The sequence below is a fragment of the Drosophila busckii genome, unplaced genomic scaffold, assembly GCF_011750605.1.
Source record: "Drosophila busckii strain San Diego stock center, stock number 13000-0081.31 unplaced genomic scaffold, ASM1175060v1 chrUn_07, whole genome shotgun sequence".
Lineage (NCBI taxonomy): Eukaryota > Metazoa > Arthropoda > Insecta > Diptera > Drosophilidae > Drosophila > Drosophila busckii.
This window is the reverse complement of record NW_022872723.1, coordinates 2,282,243-2,303,345: the sequence shown is the minus strand read 5'-3', so window position 1 is coordinate 2,303,345 and position 21,103 is coordinate 2,282,243. Positions and strand designations below refer to the sequence as shown.

Below are 21,103 nucleotides of genomic sequence, written 5' to 3'. Positions count from 1 at the left end.
CAACGTCATGAAAATTCAAAAAGTTTAAAATCATGTACTTCGCATGATTCCTAATGCGCTCTGGTATGTGAGACCGGCACTCAAGCCGGTACAACAAACGCCTTAAACCCAACCACCTACCAGCATTCGTAGATAATCCGACTACCAGAATAAGACCGAAGCGGGTGCCTTTGCTTCAATCAATGTTTGGACGAGAGATCGTCAGTAATTGTTATAAAAAAAAAATAATTTTATTCTCTTTGAGTCATTTTTTTAAACTTTGCTGTTTTTACTGAATCTTCTCTTAAATTAAGACTAACAATAAGTATACAAACTTATATATAAACATTATCTAAAAACTGTTATAGGATTGCACGTTCATGATTCTATCGCTGGTTGGTAGTTCGTTACGACGGAGAAGGGAGTGGCTGCACAGCCTTGTTAGCCCTCTCTCGAGGGGATTTTATAATAATTTTATAAATGTCACCAGAGATATCTCTATGATACTGATATCATTATTGAAATTAGCTTAGCAGCCTTGGATGAGACTGCCTACAGAAAATTTAATGGAGTAATAAGCGGCCAATCCACAGTAGAGCACGTTGGTCGAGCATGTTGAGCTCGACGATATTTTCATCGTTGGCGGTAATACTCGTCTCTAAATTTCGTGTTGGCCGAGCCGCTCGAAATAAATAGAAATCATTTTATCTTGTTTATGTTGGCAACAATAAGCTCGCCAATGGATGGCAATGTTGGCACGAACATTACTTCAATTTTAATTATTGCTTGACATGTTTCAATAACGATGCGCCCAAGGCTGTGTGGAAAAATTCCTGTTAAAAATTTTAGATCTTCGTAGCTTTGACCACTAGCCAAGAAACGCATAGTCGCAGACAGACGTTCGTTTGCACTTATTGCGTCACGCATTTGTGTGTCCTGTCCTCAGATTTCTGGCTCTACTAAACATAACATACATAACAGTTCTTCATAGAAATATTTATTGCCATAAGTGCAATTACAGTGGCGCTGTCGTTGTCCGTTGCCATGTTCACTGCTCAAAATTTGCCGGCAACTGATGTTGGCACTAGTTAGTGACAAATGAAATTTTAGCTCGACGAGCAGCTCGTCCAACATGCTCTTCTCTGGATGGGCCGCTTAAAAGTTAGTTTGAACGAATAATGCCAGCCAACATAGGACAACATACACCGCTTTTGAATGCCGAGCAGAAGAACGTATACGACTCGATACTGAAGGTTGTTGGCGATGGGCAGGGAGCCTTATACTTTCTCGGTGCTCCTGGTGGGACAGGCAAAACATTTGTCATTTCGTTGATTCTGGCAACGATTCGATCAAGATCTCAAATTGCGTTGGCTCTTAGAAAGTCTGTCATCGCTGTTGGAAGGCGATCGAACTGCAAATCGAAGATTTAATATGATATTGCTGTCCGGAGATTTTCGACACATGCTTCCCGTCGTTCCGAAATCTACGGCTGCCGATGAAGTTAAGTCATGCCAAAAATCGTCTTCATTGTGAAGATATGTCAAGAAGCTGAAATTAACCACGAACATGAGTCACATTGCGGAATGACCTGTCCGCTGCTAAATTCTCTAGACAACTGCTGGCAAAAACCTAATTGATCCGTCGTCGCATGCCGTCGTGTTTTTATAGAGCTCCGGCAAAAAAATATAAATCCTAAAAGTCTAAAGTGCAGTGAGAGACGGAATAGTCAGTGAAAAGACGATCAATGCGATGAAATCGCACTAACTACTTGGTGTATTATATACATACATAAAATATATCAGAAAATAAAAGATGAATCACATCGACATTGGTAAGCAAAGACAGCGCGAGCAAGACGAGCGCAGGTTTCTTATCGACGGGAAGAAATGCCGACCATGAATCAACAATCAAAACAAAAGCAACCAAAACTAATTCCACGACTAACACCGCAAGCGATGGCTCGCTCGTGCAGACTGGAATGAATCGCTACATTCAAATCAAATGTAAGTTAAGCCCCCTAATGCCAAGAGCGAAAATGACCCGCAGCAACACCAATTGATTTCAAATTCTAGCATACAACTCAGATGATCTGCCAGCCCGAAGAAGGACGTTAAAAAGGAAGCCAAATCCACCTCCGATATATATACGGGAGAAAAGTTCCAATGCCCTTGTGTGCAAAGTCATAGAACTCATTGGGCAAGACAACTTCCACTTCATTTCCCTTGTACGGCGTAATATTCGTGAAGCAAAAGCTCAAACGAAGTCCGAAGACAGCATTAGAATATCATCCAAGCCTCTAAACTGAACTGAACTGAAATCTAAAATGAATTTTCAATTGAAAAGCAGCAAGGACTTTTAAGTGGTCTTAAAGGGCATAGAATCAGATGTAACATCTGCAGAAATAACTCAGGCGCTAAAAGATAAAGGTTTTTAACGCTAAAACAGTCTTCATTGTAAACAAGGATAGGAAGCCTCAACTGCTCTGCAAGATAGAACTCGAGTCACTGCCCAACAAGCACAGACGATTCTAGTACTAAAAGGTGCAGCAATTGAGGTGGTAATCACACAGCTAACTACAGAGGTTGCCCAATATATAGAGAGTTAAGAAGTCGAATCCACCAGCGAGTAACCACGCCGCGCTCCGCAAATGTACGACTTCCACCATCTAAATCACACCCAGACGTCGTCTTATCGTCGGCAACCAGATCGTCGCTTGACTCCGGATCCTCAGCAAGGAAAAATGTGACATTTGCCAGCGCTTTAAAATGATTGGAGCCCACTGCCTCAAATACAAAAGCATCTCACTCTGAGATAAAAATGGCAAACCATTACCATTACTATGGAGCTTCCAACCTTGAGGTACTGTTCTCTAGCCTACAACAAAGCATTATGGAGTTCATGTCCTTCATGCGGACAACTATGCAAGATTTAATGCGTAATCCGAATCTCTTGATACAAATGTTAGTATCACATCAGTCCAAATAATCAATGGCTTCTCTACGTATATCCACGTGGAATGCTAATGGCGTTTCAGAGCATAAACTTGAGTTATCTCAATTCCTGCTCGACAAAACATTGACGTCATGCTATTGCCAGAAACACATCTGACCAACAAATATAACTTCAATTTAAGAGGCTACACATTCTCTGCAAGAAACCATCCCGATGGCAAGGCACATGGTGGGCCTGGTATCCTGATCAGAAACCGTATTAAGCATCACCGTTAAAACGAGCTCCAAGAAAATTATTTACAAGCCACAACAATAAAAAATAAAAAAAATCCAGAATAAAACTGGATAGTGGTAAACAACTTACTCTAACCGCAGTATATTGCCCCCCTCGTTTCACTATAACTGAAGGAGAGTTTATGCAATTCTTCGACTCACTATTAGACCTATTTATAGCAGCAGGAGACTACAATGCAAATCACACAAACTGGGGATATCGCCTTGTGACTCCAAAAGGAAAGCAGCTCTATAATGCAATTATAAAAGCCAGCAACAAACTCGACCACGTCTCTCCCGGTAGACCAACATACCGGCCAACGACCCAAATAAACTGCCTGACTTAATAGACTTCGCAATTACCAAAAATATACCTCGAAATTTGACCATTGCCGAAAGTCTCTCAGATCTGTCATCTGACCACTCACTCCTCATTAATTTACTCAGTAACTGATGATCCGCTTAGATTGACCTCACACAAAACCAAATGGGAAATATATTAGTTTACACATTACGCTAAATCCTGTACTCAACATTAGACATGTTGTCGACAATCTTATCAAAACACTAGAGTCCAATTTTGTCACCGCAGCCCGCATTGCAACTCCTCAAAACGCACAAGCGCCTTACACTCAGAAGAAGACAAATCAGCAACTCGTTCTAGAAGAGAATGGCAGTCTCACAGGTCGACATATGCACGTCAAAGGTTTAAAGGTGCCACCCGCAAGCTTACCAAAGCGTTAAAGCAACAAGAAGCAAATAGTCAACATCGCAAGATCCAGCAACTATCATCCTCTTCTACGAAAAACTTACTGTGGAAAGCTCATCCAACTCTATGCTCACCAACAGAAACCGTGATGGCTATAAAAAACCAACTAGACGGCTGGGCCCGCAGTGATGAAGACAGACCCAAAACATTTGCAGGACACCTTGAAAATGTGTTTCAGCCAAATCCTGTCACAAATGCATTCACAATACCAACATTAACAAGTTACTCTCAGCTTCAACAAGAGCCAATGGAATTTCGCCCAAACGAAATCGCACACATCATCAAAAATCAGTTGAACCCGAAAAAAATCACCAGGCTTCGACCAAATAACGCCAAAAATGATTATTGAGCTCCCATATTGTGCAGTTTGTACCCTCCTGCAACTCTTCAATGCCATCACCAAGCTTGGTTATTTCCGAGAGAGATGGAAAAAGTGAAAAATAATAATGATACCGAAGCCAGGCAAAGATCACACAAATTCATCGTCATACAAACCCATAAGCCTACTATCATGCCTATTAAAACTCTTTGAAAAATGCGTACTGACTCGGATAAATCCAAATCTAAGAATCCACAAAAAAATCCCAACAGATCAATTTATCTTTCGTGAAAAACACGGCACTATCGAGCAGGTCAACCGCATAACACCTGATATAAGAAGCACATTCGAAAATCGAATATTGCACAGCAATATTTTTAGTTGTATACCAAACATTCGATACAGTTTAGCTAGAAGGTTTTACTCATAAGATCAGAGCAACGCTTCCAACTAATACACACAAGCTATTTAGGTTTTATCTATTATTTATTTGCAGTGAAATGTAATTCTGCTATCTGACAACTTGGATTTGGAGTACCCCAGAGTACCGCAGCGTACTTGGACCAACGATATATATCCTTTACACATTCCAACAAGTAGACGACTAACAACATCCACCTTTGCTGACGAAACAGCTATTCTCAGCCGTTTGAAGTGCATGCATCAGCGCAATTGGAAGTTCATACGGTCGAAGTGGAGAAATGTCTATTGAACTGGCAAATGAAAGTAGACGAACAAAAATGCAAGCACATTACATTTACCCAACAAACAGGCAAAATTGCCCACGCAATTCCGCACTTCCCTTGACAGAAGATGGACATGGCGTACGTACACCGAAGCCAACAGAGCACAATTAAAGCTAAAAAACAAGTGGACGTATTAAAGTTGGGCGCAACCAACTTTTATATACACTTTGAGTAGATCATCGCAGAAAATACACGCATGCACTCTTAAACCCAGGCACACAAAACAGCTAACTCACTTTCGCTGTAGCGTCAGCAGCGACGCCGCCGCCTTCGTCGGCAGCGACGTTTTATGGCAAGCGCACCCCGCTGTCTATATTGAACATTAAAATGTGAATATTTCCTAAGATATTTATCCGAATGTTCTGAAATTTTCAGCATCAGTCGAAAACATGACCAGGCATTTTTATGATTTATTTCAAAATTAAATACTAAATATTTTTTAATTGCTTATAATCGAGTTTTAATTTTCGATTTGCGGGGGAGAAGGAGAGAGGAAATAAAACAAAAATAAATAAACGGGATATGAAGAACTGTGAGATAATGATTACTTAATGGATTTGTAAATTTATTGTTTGGGTTAATTTAAGAGAAGATTCAACAAACACACTAAAATTTAAGTAAAACAAGTGGACATATTGAAGTTGGGCGCAACCAACTTTTTTTACTAGACCATCGCAGCAAACATACGCATGCACTCACAAACATATCACACAAAACAGCTACCGCGTCACAGATTGCTGCCACTTTCTTGTCTGTATTGAAAATTAGAATGTGAACAATTTATTTATCCGATCGTTGCTTAATATTGTCGGTGTAATCCTGGGTCCTGGATATAGGAGCACTTAAATATTAAGTTTGGTTGCTCTAGCTCTTATAGTTGCTGAGAAACCCGCATAAAGACGAACGGACGAACAAACGGACATGGCTATATTGACTCAGTTTGTCTGGGCCTGCCACGCCTCCTCCATTTTTTACAAAAATGTCAAACTGTATAAAAAAAGGATAACGCCAACAAAATATTAATAAACAGGTGCTTAAAGTTTGTAGGTAAAAACAGAACGGCCGTTTGCGTTCTTAGAACTGATGCTGTCAGATAAAAGAAAACGATTAAGTCACGATATATTTGAAAATATTCTTCTTGTTCGGCTTAACTCAACTCACTTGGATAGTGCGATCCATAACTTAAGTTTATTTGAAGACGAGGATTAATTCATGTTTTATACGCATATGTTCTTATTGCTTTTTACTCATTATACTTATTACTATTCTTAATACATTAATATAAACAAACACACACGTGAGCCGTATCACTAAATAAAGTCACAATTTCATAGATAAGATCAATATTATTATCAACATACTTATCATTTTGAAGTATTCCATCCATTACCAAGCTTTTTCTGGAAAAATAAAACATTCCTGTTTCTACAATGTCACCATTCCAATCCTGCCGTCTTGGTCTATATTTTATATTAAAATTAACAGGCAACAATTTATTATTTACAAAATCCCATCGTAGATTAAATGATCTGAAATTATTAAAGAAAGTAAATTGTTATTAAGACAACGTAACATATCGATATGCAAAAGAGTTTTACACAAATATAATCTGGCAGCAAGTTTTAATCTTGAGTCTGTTGCGATGAACAACTTGTTTGTTTCATTGTGTCAAAATAATTGAAGTGACTAGAAGATAAGGGTAAACAAGAAGTTGAAAGTAAATGGTGTCAATAAGAATATTTTTTCGTAACATTAATTATGGTATGCCAAAAATATGCTATACTTGTACCATATGTTCCTAACGTATTAAGCAACGACACGAAGCTCTCGGCAGTAAAGCATCAACAGATACCAGCGCGTGCATACCAATTTTTTTTTTTTTGGTATTTTCTTGACTTTTTTAATATACACTTTGACATTTATAAAATATGAGAAAATGTGTCGTGAACTTATGCGAATGTATGTAAGTAATAGCCAGCATAAAGTATATATTATATATTTTTGCTCGTATCCCATATCCGTCCGTCTGTATAGGTAACAAGAACTCAAAATTGGTTATTTATATTTCCAAAAAAAAAATTGTTTATATTTTGGATAATTTGATTTTTTATCTCAAAGTTATCAAAAAGATAAAAAGCTTTTTTTATTTATTTAATGTCAACTATGAAAAGTCGACAGTAAAAGAAAATGATTACAAAAAATATTAAAAATTAAGATTAAAAGTATTTAAAAATTAAGTTTTTGTTTTCTTTAAATGTGACTCTCGTTCTACTTCTGTAAGCGACAGACGTGTTTCAGTGCACCAATTAAGTTTTATTCAGAACAAGAGACAAAGTGTATGGACAAGCCCACAGTCGTGGCACAAACCTCAACGGTGAAATAAATAAGGCAGACGCAAGTCGTTTTCCACGCGCAATAAGCTCAAAAAATGAGCGGCGATCAAAATAATGAGCGTAGGAGCTCAGTAAGCCAAAGAAACGGTTGTACTCGTATTTCTTAACACGCAATATCGAAATACCAAAAACGTCCACAAAGAGCCCTGCTGACCGTCGAAAGCAAGAGAGCGCAATCTTAATCACCCGATCTACTCACTCCAACTCCTACATCATGGAGCTATCAATGCCAAACCCTTCCTTCACCTTCGATGGAAGACGCACCAGCAGCAGGCAGTGATATAATTTCTACAATCGCAGCAGCAGCAACAGCAACAACTAAATTAACGACCAATATTACGAAATCGGTGTCATCGGCTCCACTGCCAACTGCCATGGCACCAAAAGCCGTAAGCTCCGATAAGAAACAAGCGGTCGCGGCCATATAGTCTGGTATGGATCGCTATATCCAAATTAAGCCCAAGCTTAGTCTGCAAAACATGGATGGTAACAAACCGAAAATCAACTGTGTCAACAAAAGCAATGAACAAATCAGTAGTTCCAACAACACCAACAACAGACGTTCCCTCCTAACAGATTTATTTATTTATTTAATGTCAACTATGAACAGTCGACGATTAAAAGAAAATGATTATTTAAAATTAAATTTAAAAATTATTTAAAATTATGTTTTTGTTTTTAGCTTTAATAAACTTATAGATTGGGAGTGTTAAACAGACCTAACATTCGTTGCAATGATTGGGGAAAACCCAAAAACCCAATCAGGTCTGAATTAGTGTTAGGACTTCTAGTATCTCAGCGGGAGCGACGTCGTGTTGGATGCCTTTTAGTACTACTTGCAATCCATTTAGCTTTTAGTTGATAAAAAAAAGTTAAAATAGATATATTAGTAATACAATCAGAGGCCTCTGTGTTGATAACAGAGTAAAGTTTGTTGTAATCAGCACAGAAGTATTCGAAGGGGTTTACAGTGAATAATTAGTTGTACAAACGTTAAGTGATAAAGGAACAAAATTTCGAGTATACCTAGCAGGAACTGAGAAATTAAGTTGACTCATCAAGTATGAGGAGTCAATTTCCCCTTTAACTAATTTAATCATAAACATGACGCCTAACATAATACGGCGGTTAGCTAAGCGATGGAAGATTAATTAAAAGTAGACGATTAGTATAAGATTGGTAGATCAACTCCTGGAACCCAGTTAAAGCCTCGCAAAGCAAAAAATAAAAAATTTTTTTGGACAGATTCAATACTATTCGTTCGAGTATTGTGGAGACCAAACACAAGAGCCATATTCCAAAATCACACGAACAAGAGATATATAAAGTAATTTAGTTGTGTAAGGGTCATCAAATTCTTTAGCCCAATTTTTTGAAAAAGCCGAGATGATGAGAGGAACCAAGCTGAGCCGCGGAGGAGACCCAAAAGAAACCTAAGCCCCCACCGATTTATATCAGGGAGAAAAGCTCTAACGCCTTGGTCAACAAAATTGTTGCGCTGGTCGGGGACCAAAACTTAAGTTCAAACCAAATCTGAAGTACACTTCCGAGCTGTATCTAAGTATTTGGAGGAAACAAAAAAGAGCTTCCACAGCTATCAACTAAAAGCTAAATGGATTGCAAGTAGTACTAAAAGGCATCCAACACGACGTCGCTCCCGCTGAGATACTAGAAGTCCTTAAGAACAAGGGTTTCTTTGCCAAGAATGTGAGCAACATCATCTACAAAAACAAAAAGCCACAACCATTCTTTAAGGTCGAGATCGAGCCCGATAGTAAACCTTAAAGAAAAATTAAGTGCACCCGATCTACAATTTGCAGTTCTTATTGCACCGAAGGATCAGCGTGGAAGAACCACACAAACGCAACGGCCTTGTGCAATGCACTTTGGCAGGAGTATGGACACACCAGAACATATGCACTCTTCGGTCAGTCTGCGTAGTCTACGGGACTTCCACAATTCAGCACACTGCCCTGCTAACAAAGAAGACCCCCATACAAAAAATTGTGGAAACTGCGGAGGAAACCATACGGTAAACTACAGAGGCTGAGTGATCTACAAGGAGCTCAAAAACTACGCCAAGGCAGCAAGATCATCCGCTAAGTACCACCAAGGGCATCTGCAACGCAGAAGCTCCACGAACTGGTATGGAAAATCCACTCCAGCCACACTCAGAAAACCTCTCCGCAGGTCCCAGGGCAGCCACAAAGTAATTTGGAAACTGTGATGCTTACAACAGTTCAAATAATCAATGACCAGTCTAAGTATTTCCATGTGGAATGCCAACGGCATTTCACGGCATAAGCTTGAAACAACACAATTCCTAAATGTAAATCACATCGACGCCATGCTGCTGGTTGAAACGCACCTCACAAGCAAATATAACTTCCATATAAGGGGTTATACCTTCTACCGCACAGATCATCCGGATGGTAAAGCCCACAGCGGAACCGATTTATATTCTCTGAAGGTCAATTTATGAAGTTCTACAACTCTCCTGGGGATCGTTTCATAGCTGCAGGTGACTACAACTCCTGGGGATCACGCCTCGTGACTCCCAAGGTAAGGCAAATTTATAGTGCACTTATAAATGTGAGCAATAAATTGGACTACGTTTCTCCTGGTAGCCCCACATATTGGGTAGCAGATCCCAAAAAGATACCTGATCTAATTGATTTCGCGGTGACAAAAAACATCCCACGCAATTTAATAAGTGCCAAGGTCCTACCGGATCCCTCATCCATTGTTGATAACCCTTCTTCAAAGCACAGAAATTATGGACCACCCCTTCAGGCAGACGTCGCACAGAACAAACTGGATGAAATACAGGAAGTATGTGAGATCTCTCATTGAGCTAACCCCCCAGCTCAATATCGAAGCGGACATCGACTCTTGTACCGCCGCTCTGGAAGAAGTACACGTCGCAGCAGCCAGGATATCAACACCACAAAGAAAGGATGTACAAATAAAGAAATTCAAAACCAACCTCCTATTGAGTTTAATGCAGTTAGAGTGACTGTTTGTCGAATTTCCTTCTATACAATATAACATGCTCATATATTACACCAATATCGAAAGTTTCAATTTATAATGAACATTTATCCGATATACAATTAATATACTCTGAGACGTCAGTTTTCGTATCAGCAGAGTCTAATCGATGATTTTCTTTGCGACCCGCGCGGTCATTCAGCTATTGTTTGTCTACTCTCTCTAGCTCTCTAACTAAATCTTAGTGTATTAAACTATGGGCAACGCACTGCGCCTTATATCAAAAAACATAACCATCTCTACCTTGCGTGATGTCAATCTACTGATGCTAGTAAAAGATCAAAGAGAAGCCGAAAAGTTTATCAGCTCACCTTCATTACCGGGCATTTGCGACATCTCATGTAGAATGCATGATATGCTAAACCAGGTAAAAGGCACTATTTACGCACCATATCTCGGCGATATCCCCAACGAGGAAATCATTGAAAAACTCATTGACAACGGCACCAGACCATCTGCAGTGATTCTGGTCACTTTTGATCTATACAACATTCCTAGCAAAATCGATATAGCTTGGCACTCGGTAAAAACACGGGAGTATATACCCCTGAGATGTAAATCTTGCCAGCTGCAAGGCCACACAGCCAACCACTGCAAAAATGAACCGCGTTGTGTTAATTGCGTTTTACCCCACCTTTCGCCTGACAATTGGTCTCAAACCACATGCGTGAAATGCCTGGAGGAACACCCCTCCTACCGTCGGCTATGCACAAAATATCAGCAGCAAAGAGAAATACTAAAAATCAAAACAACAACAAAATTCATAATGCGTGAGGCCACTTTACTGATCAACGCAACAACAACAAAACAATCACCCCTTTTTCATACGCTGCTGTAGCGACGCCGGACACAACCTTGTGGAAAAAACATCAGCAATAAAAAAACAACAACACAAACTCAAATCTAAACCAACAAAGCAAAACATTTACTAATCCAACCAAAGAAACAACTACAACAACAATATTATCGAACATCGATCTTCGAACATTTTCACCGCTGTCTAATGTACAAAAACAACACGAACATAACACAAGCAATACAGTCGAGTATGACTATCAAAACCTTGGCTTCCCGCCAAATTTTTAAAGCTACTTGGCGCAAAAAAGAAATAAAAATTCCCCTAACCCCAACCTTCCATCCACTTCCACCAACTTACAACAAAATGAATCTAACAATATAGCACATAACTCTATGGACGATTCTGACATATAGATTAAGTTTTCCATTGCATATAATATTTACTACACTTCTTTCAAATTATCAGATTGCAATTGTCGTCGCATGCAGACGTGTTTTTATAGAACTCCGGAAAAAAAAACATAAACCCCACAAGTTTAGAGTGCAGTAAGAGTGTATAACTAGTGTAAATCGCGAAAAGACGCTAAGTGCGATGAAAACGCATAAATATTTTAATTATTATTGATTATTAATTAATTAATTTGATTAATTAATTAATAATTATAAATAAATAAAATATATCAAAAACTAAAAAGATGAATCATAACGACATGCGTAAGCAAAGACAGCGCGAGCAAGACGAACGCCGGCTTTCGCTTCAGAGAAAACAACGCGTACTTCTCTTTCGTGGCCGAGCCAACTCAAAATACTGCTGATGCAGTACTTTTCGAACGGTCAATTACCTCTGACCTAAAATTCGGACCACTTGCACTTAACACGTGATCGAGCTCGTTCTTGCTCTCCAGCTCTACAGTCTCAGAGCACCGAGTGCATTGAGCAAACATCGAACAAGCAAAAGCTGGCATGCAATGGGCCGAGCGACATGCTCTTACCTACGGTGACTAAATATCTAAATCACACCCAGACGTCTTCTTCTCGTCGGCAACCAGATCGTCGCTTGACTCCGGATCCTCAACAAGGAAATATGTAACATTTGCAGGCGCTTTAAAATCAGGATTGGAGCCCACTACGCCAAATACATTCCACCCAAAAGCACCTAACTCTGAGATAAATGTATGGCAAACCATTACCAGCCTATGGAACACCAACAAAATAACCTTGAGGCACTGTTCTCTAGCCTACAACAAAGCATTATGGAGTTCATGTCCTTCATGCGGAGCTCGCAGAAAATTATTTACAAGCCACAACAATAAGAATAAAACTGGATAGTGCTAAACAACTTACTCTAGCCGCAGTATATTACCCCCCTCGTTTCACCATAACTGAAGGAGAGTTCATGTAGTTCTTCGACTCACTAGGAGACCATTTCATAGCAGCAGGAGACTACAATGCAAAGCACACACACTGGGGATCCCGCCTTGTGACTCCAAAAGGAAAGCAGCTCTATAATGCAATTATAAAAGCAAGCAACAAACTCGACCACGTTTCCCCCGGTAGTCCAACATACTGTCCAACAGACCCAAATAAACTGCCTGACTTAATAGACTTCGCAATTACCAAAAATATACCTCGAAACTTGATCAGTGCCGAAAGTCTCTCAGATCTCTCATCTGACCTCTCACCCGTCCTAATTAATTTACTCAGTCATCCAGTATCTGATGATCAACCGCTTAGATTGACTTCACACAAAACCAAATGGATCTGCTATAAAAATATATAAGTTCACACATTACGCTAAATCCTGTACTCAGGATTTATCGACAGCCTTATCAAAACACTATAGTCCAATTTTGTCACCGCAGCGCATTGCAACTCCTCAAAACCCACAAGCGCCTTACTCTCAAAAGAAGAGAAAACAAGCAAATCGAGCAACTCGTTCTAGAAAAGCGACGCCTACGACAAGAATGGCAGTCTCACAGGTCGCCATATGCACGTCAAAGGCTTAAAGACGCCACCCGCAAGCTCACCAAAGCGTTAAAGCAACAAGAAGCAAATAGTCAACATCGCTACATCCAGCAACTATCATCCTCTTCTACGAAAAACTCACTGTGGGAAAGCTCATCCAACTCTATGCTCACCAACAGAAACCGTGATGCCTATAAGAAACCAATTAGGCGGCTGGCCCGCAGTGATGAAGACAGGTCTAAAATATATGCAGAGCACCTTGAAAATGTTTTTCAGCCACAAATGCATTCAAAATACCAACATTAACAAGTGACTCTCAGATTCAACAAGAGCCAATGGAATTTCGCCCAAACGAAATCGCACACATTATCAAAAATCAGTTGAACCCAAAAAAATTACCAGGCTTCGACCAAATAACGCCAAATGATAATTGAGCTCCCAAACTGTGCAGTTTGCACCCTCGCGCAACTCTTCAATGGCATCACCAAGCTTGGTGCAAGCACTATCCGAAAAGTCAAATAACAAGTAATGTACCAAAAGCAGGCAAAGATCACACAAATCCATCGGTCATACAGACCCATAAGCCTACTATCATGCCTGTTCAAAACTCTTTGAAAAATGCTTGCTGACTCGGATAAAATCCATATCTAAGAATCCATAAAAAATGTCCATCACATCAATTTGGGTTTCGTGAAAAACACGGCACTATCGAGGCAGGTTAATCGTCATAACATCTGAAATAAGAGCGCAATTTTTCGAAAAAAAAACCGAAGGGGGGAAATTAAAATGCACTTGCAAATTCTATAGATGTATCCCAAGCATTCGACAGAGTCGGGCTAGAAGGACTAACGCATAAGATCAGAACAACGCTTCCTAATAATACACACACATGTTAGAGTCGTATCTATATGACAGGAAAATTGCCAATGAGATGCAATTCTGCTATGTCTGACGACTATGTGACCAGCTGGAGTCCCGCAAGGTAGCGTACTTGGACCAACACTATATGTACTTTACACAGCAGATATTCCAACAAGTAGACGACTAACAACATCCACCTTTGCTGACGATACAGCTATTCTCAGCTGTTCGATGTTCCTTATGCAAGCATCAGAGCAGTTGGCTCTTTTCATATGGTCGAAGTGGAGAAATGCCTCTCGGACGGCGAAAAAAAGTAAACTAGCAAAAAAGCAAACATGTTACGGTTACCTAAACAGGCAAAATGTCCACCGCTCACACTAAACAAATTCCGCACTCCTGCAAGCAAAGTACCACCTCGAACAGAAGACTCACATTGGCGTAAGCCACATTGAAGCCAAAAGAACACATTTAAAGCTCAAAGCCAAACAGCCTCCACTGACTTATCAACGCTCGGTCCTCTCTTAAGGCTTGAATATAAGGTCCTGCTTTACAATTCCGTACTTAACCCCATCTGGACCTATGGCTTCCAACTATGGGGGAACGCCAGCAATAGCAATATTGATATTGTCCAGAGAGTCCAGTCAAAATCCTTAGAACACACGGGCACCGTGGTACGGTCGAAACGAAAACATACAGAAAGATCTAAATATTCAACCAGGCAGAGTTGTAATAGCTGAACACAAGGTAAAATACTACAGCAAGCTTTCTTCGCATCCAAATCCCCTCGCGCGAGGGCTAACAAGGCTGTGCAGCCGCTCCCGTCGCGTCGTAACGACCTACCAACCAGCGATAGAATCTAGGAACAAAAAGAAAAAAAAAAAAAAAAACAGGAAAAAAAAACACGCGCTAGGAAAGTGCAATCCTAAAACAGTTTTGAGAGAAAATGTTAGATAATGTTTAGTTATAAGATTTATATACTTATTTGTTAGTCTCAATTTAAGAGAAGATTCAATAAAACAGCAAAGTTTAAAAAAAAAAAAAAGCAAAGTTTAAAAAAAAAAAAAAAGTTTTTAGACTATAATAACATTCTAAGCAGCATCTAGTTAACTGTCGAGTCGAGATGGCCTTAGTAGCTAGCACTCACTCTTTTAGTTATTATATTAGCTTGTATAATAAAATATCTTGTAAATAAATAAATAATATTTAATTTATTAAAGTCGGCTTTTCTAAAACAAAGGGGCTTAGATGCTACTGATCTTTGTACAGTTTGATCTAGAGCCGGCAGCTCTATAGGCAGTTCCAAAGTTGGGTGAAAGGTATCTTCGGGGAGCACAATCGCATCTGCTAACAGTGATAGCTGAAGGATCTGATATAAGTATTAGATCAAGAAAACGGTTGTTGCAATTACGAACATTATTTATTTCATTAAGTGAAAAGCAAGTATACTACTATTTACAAACTCATGAGAGCTAGTAGGCACAACCATATTATCCACTGTGGACCAAGATACATCTGGTAAATTAAAATCTCGCATACACAATTTATCCGTATCAGAGAACTTAAGAATATTAAGTGTGTATTAGATAAAAATTCATTATAAATTGAAACAACCGATAGAGGTGGAATATATAAGCATGTTATATAGGAGAAAATTCACTCTAACTGCAATAAAATTCGTACTTAGCTTTTGCGGTGAACGGACGTGTTTTTTCTTGTTATCTAATTATATAGATATATAATTAATTGATCTGTGTGTTTTAGTTTGTTGAACTAGCACATACTAAAGCGATGCAAATGCTGAGTGCATCGGATACTGGCTGGGCGATAAATTTATACATGTCAAGTGCGCAGGTTTCACAGTTAGTGTTAAAGAATCGATTGTCAATAAGACCGGCTTAAATTGGTCTTGCGAATCTTGTCGTGAAGCCGAGGCCGACATGTCTAAGTTTATGCTACAAACTAAACTTAATTTTTATGCTCTGCGAAAAGTTTTAATAAACTCAATGATGAGTTTATAAGAATGGGACGCAGCTTAAAGCTCTTAAAGCTTTAGACGACTCTCAGTTGGTGACGGCTGTAACACCTGAAAAAACTAATGATCTAACATTGGTAAACTGCCCAGTAGCACCTGTTATTCCAGCTTAGCCTAGCATAGTTATAAATGATGATGCGGCTGGACCGGCATCCAAAATTGTTAGAAAGATTGATAATTTCCATACTAGACCAGCTCTTAAACCCTTATTAGCTGTTCCTATAAGGAAACAAGTTTTTATCTCTAGACTTCACCCGAATACTTTGGTTGAAGATGTAACTGCTTATTGCTTATTAAAGAGTTAACGTTAAAAAATAAAAGCAGACCAAGTGTATCGCTGCCAAATTTAATTTTTCTAAATTTTTTTTAAACCTACACATGATGCAAAAAACTAATTACTTCGTTTGTTTTAGCATATTAAAATGTTAGAGTTATTAAGTCTAAATTAGCTAAACTATATATAGATCGTATTTCTTTTGATTATAATATACCACTTATAGATGTGACCGTCTGTCACGTGGTGGTGGCGTATTAATTGCGTTGAAGCCGATCTTTTATCGGAATTAATTTGTTGCTTATCTAATATTGAGTTTATTGCAGTTAGAGGGACTGTTTGTCAAATTTCCTTCTGTATAACATGCTCTTATATTCCACCTCTATCGTATGTTTCAATTTATAATGAACATTTATCCAATATACAATTAATATCCTCTATGCTCTCTTTTAGGGATAATTTTGTAAATTACAAACGTAAATCTTTAATACATAATTCAGCTACATATGAAAATACGACGTCAAATAATGATCAGGCATCAGCCGATCTATTTGCAGACTTTTTTCAAACAACTTAATCTGTTAATATCGACTCATCAACACCCTATCCTTATAACGTACAAAAATCTATTTTTATTCCAGAGCCTGTGATTACCGAAGAATCGTTATTGCGGGAACTAAATTTTTTGAAACCTATGTTCACTCCAGGACCAGATGGCATACAAGGTTGCGTACTTCAATATATGTTAATTATATTGAATTTTACATGGACTTTTTGCATTATCCGTTAAATGTTTCTCATTGCCTTCAATAAAGAAGGAATCATTCACTATTCCGTTACATATGAATGGCCCTAAAAGTCACGTAAACAACTATAGAGGTATTTTAAAATTGAAAAAACTATTACATCTCAACTTATGCATTTCTGCGGTTTTGTTAAACAAAAGTCTACCACCACCAATTTACTTGAGTTTTCTTCAAGGATGGTTGAAGCTTTTCAAAACAAAATGCAGACTAACGTTATGTATACCGACTTTAGTAAAGCATTCGATTCCGTTAATCTTCTAAGAAATAAATTAACTATGATTGGATTTCCAAAGAATTTTTTGAAGTGGGTATCTAATTACCTAACTAACAGAATTCAAAATGTAGTTTTCCAGTCAGTAAATGTAAAGTTATGTCCTTCCATAGACACTCGCCTCACATAGTCGACTACCACATTGATCAGTTACCTCTCAATAGATTAGCAGAAGTAAATTGCTTGTATTTTCAAATGATCCGTTTTAATTTGTCCATTTCCAATTATATACCCCAGATATTTTATCTCTGTTGTGTGTGACTGTGACTGTTCTGTTCTTTTAAAGGTATCTGCCAAAATGCATGCTTCATGTCTAGTCCGGTAATAAAACAAACAGGGGGCAAGCGACTGAGTATCCCATCAATATGGGGTAATGGATTTGCATCGTTCCGAGTGTACTTATTCACTTCTCGCGAATCTAAGCACAACCGTATTCTGTTATTCTTCTCCACTATTACACAATTGCTGCTCCATGCGTTGTTAGAGGGTTTGATAACATCTAAAGCTAGCATATTATCTATTTCAGCGAACATTAACTTCTCTCGTGCCGGTGACACTGGCCAATGTCTTTGCTTAATAGGCTTGGTATCCCCAACGTCAATCGCATGTGAAATGACACTAGTTCTACCCAATCCCTCAAGTTCGACAGACGGAAAACATTTAGTGCAAAGAAAGGACATGCAATTTTGGAAGATCTACGTCATTATCTGAATCTCCAACATTTAGCTCGGATACCTTTGGATTCAAAATCTGGTCTACTAGTCCAAAACTTGACCAAAAATCCAAACCTAGATATACAGCCTGTTTCAAGGCGGGTAAAAGAAAGAATTCGACAGATTTAGAAAAATTTCGATATGTTATTGTAGAAGTAAAAATACCCATTACTTTACATCCATCAGCTGTTTTGACGTGGCCGGAGCAAGAGCGAGTCTTAGGATAAGATTGCAATTTTTTACCCAATTTATTGCCGATACAACTATTAGATGCTCCTGAATCTAACAATGCTTTATGAAATGTACCTTAACTCTGAATTTCGGAATACAATCTACTATCAGACTTGAAAAACATACGTGTGCTCAAAATTCCAAAATTGTCTCAAGCGGATTGTAGAGCGCTTGGGTTTTCTTATTAATTAGGGAACTTGTGAATCTCCAAAAATGTTATTTCTTACTTCCATATAATTCTTCAAACTTAAATACTTTTTTGATACTAATTTAGGTGGCGATAAACTCGACGATGAGTAAAAATCACTTTTCGTTTGAGTAAAGCTCTCGATTTTCCTTGTGAAACTTTAGCTTACTATCAAGGAGAATTTCTAGCAGCTGCTCCAGATGAAGTAAACTCTAGAGAAACATAAATTCTCGATTTGATTTGTCTATGGAAGGACATTACTTTACATTTAGAACAGTTAAGTGTTAATAAGTTGTATTTACACCAATTGACAATGCGGTCAAGATCTGTCTGCAATGAAGTACATGACATGTCTCTAAACGATAGGCATAGCTTCACGTCATCAGCATGCATTAGAACGTTTGAGTTCACAATGACTGAGGACAGATCATTGAGAAATAGATTAAAAAGCAACGGTCCAAGATGACTACCCTGAGGAACTCCAGACGTCACAGACAATGGCTTGGAAACCGCTGACTTGAAAACTACCTTTTGAATTCTGTTAGTTAGGTAATTAGATACCCACTTCAAAAAATTCTTTGGAAATCCAATCATATTTAATTTATTTATTAGAAGACGATAATTATCGGAATCGAATGCCAGTATAAATAACGTCAGTCTGAATTTTGTTTTGAAAAGCTTTACCCACCCTTGAATAAAATTCAAGTAAATTGGTGGTGGTAGACTTTTGTTTAACAAACCCGTGCTGATAAGGTGATATAATTGAACTACAGAAATGCGTCCTACAGCGTCCCACAAAAAGAAACTGCGCCTGAGAGAAGAGGAAGAACTTCGACAAGTGCGAGATACCCTCATTAAAAGCAGCAGCCAGGCTAAGTCCCGGCTCGCTACTCGCTACAACATTCTGAACGAATTAAACAACTCCTGAACTCTCCGTGACAGACTCCGGCAACACTAAGGACCAAAAATTGTCTATGTGAGGCTACCGTAAGGTGGCCTACCGGATTAACCTAACCTATCCTATTGTAAATTGTTGGAAAATATTTGAAAAATAAATTAGGTAAAATTTTAATAACAGTTTAATACTCACGTAATTTCAAAACTTATCTTGTATACAAGTATATAACTGTCATATATACATTAAAAAATCAGTACTTTTTGGATCAAAAGACTAACACCTGCAGCACCCAATATAACACTCTTGCAATTAGCAACGGCCACTGATGCCGAAATGATTTGCTCAGCTTCGCATCTGATAATTAACATTGCCTCTTTATCAAGCAACAACGCACACTGCACCCCATAAATCGTCACCTTACCAATATAAAAACCGTTAGGAGGAACAGGATAAAATAATCCAGCAAATCAAAAAAAATTGGTCAGCTACTCAACACTAAAAACTAAAAAAATAATCGCCGATGTCGCAGCCACTCAAACATGTAAGCAACGCACAACATTGCCACGCAGCACACGCTGTCGTAGACCAGGCAATAACCAATAAGCGACTACGACTGTCAACATCTCAATTCCAGTCTAAAACTCTCAGCTGAGTATAAATATACATAGTATCAGTACTTTGAATCGTCTTTTATTCCTGATTGAAAATCTGGCAAAAAATTTCTTGTCGACACTGGAGCAGATGATTCAGTCATACCCCCAAATAAACCGATACATTATCCATGAGCGATAAGCCACTTTTCGTAGAAAACGTTTCACGCACTGCATCGAATAAATAGGCACTTCAACATTTACCAGACCTAAACGTCTACCACATGACAAATTCAAAGCAGCAAAGAAATCGGAGTATATCTCTCTTCAAAAAGCGCATATGCCACAGATGGCTACCGTTGACCCAATTCACAAACAATTCCCGATTGATACCCACATCCACATATACAAATCTGTGCACACATCTTTTATAAAAAGATTATCTTTACTAAAATTGATCTTAATCGATTACCACCTCACACTCAACCCAAATGCATCCCTGGTCAAACACCAATCCAATTCTTAAAACATCAAATGGAATGCAATGGTATTAAACCGTTGCTAGAGAAGCAATTAAATCAATAACCAGTTTTCCGTTACAAAAATTTGCAAAAGAGATGATAACATTTATCGCCATGATCAACTTTTACAGACGACTCTTTTCCAATGCCATCGAGAACCAAACACCACCCTTGCTCAACAAACGACATATCACCACTCGGAGATATTTTTTTAACTTGCTGTTTTTATTGAATCTTCTGTTAAGTTGATACTGAAAAGTATATAAATCTTATACCTATACATTATCTAAAAGTTATTTTGAACTGTTTTAGGATTGCTCCATCCTAGATTCTGTCGCTGGTTGGTAGTTCGTTACGACGGAGACGGGAGCGGCTGGCCACGGCTGTTAACCCTCGCGCGAGGGTGTTAGTGTGCGAAGAAAGCTTGCTGTAGTATTTTACCTTGTGTTTAGCTATTACATCTCTGACTGGTTGA

General features: G+C 38.6%; 1 protein-coding gene across 1 annotated transcript in view; it reads right to left on the bottom strand.

Annotated features, from left to right (window-relative positions):
- The window catches only part of LOC117135002 (N-acylneuraminate cytidylyltransferase A), a 62,285-nt gene that overhangs the window by 19,618 nt on the left and 21,564 nt on the right, over positions 1 to 21,103 (bottom strand). The window contains exon 5 of the mRNA XM_033294760.1: positions 6,399 to 6,566. Coding sequence (XP_033150651.1) covers positions 6,399 to 6,566 — 168 coding nt within the window. The remainder of the gene's footprint in view (positions 1 to 6,398; positions 6,567 to 21,103) is intronic.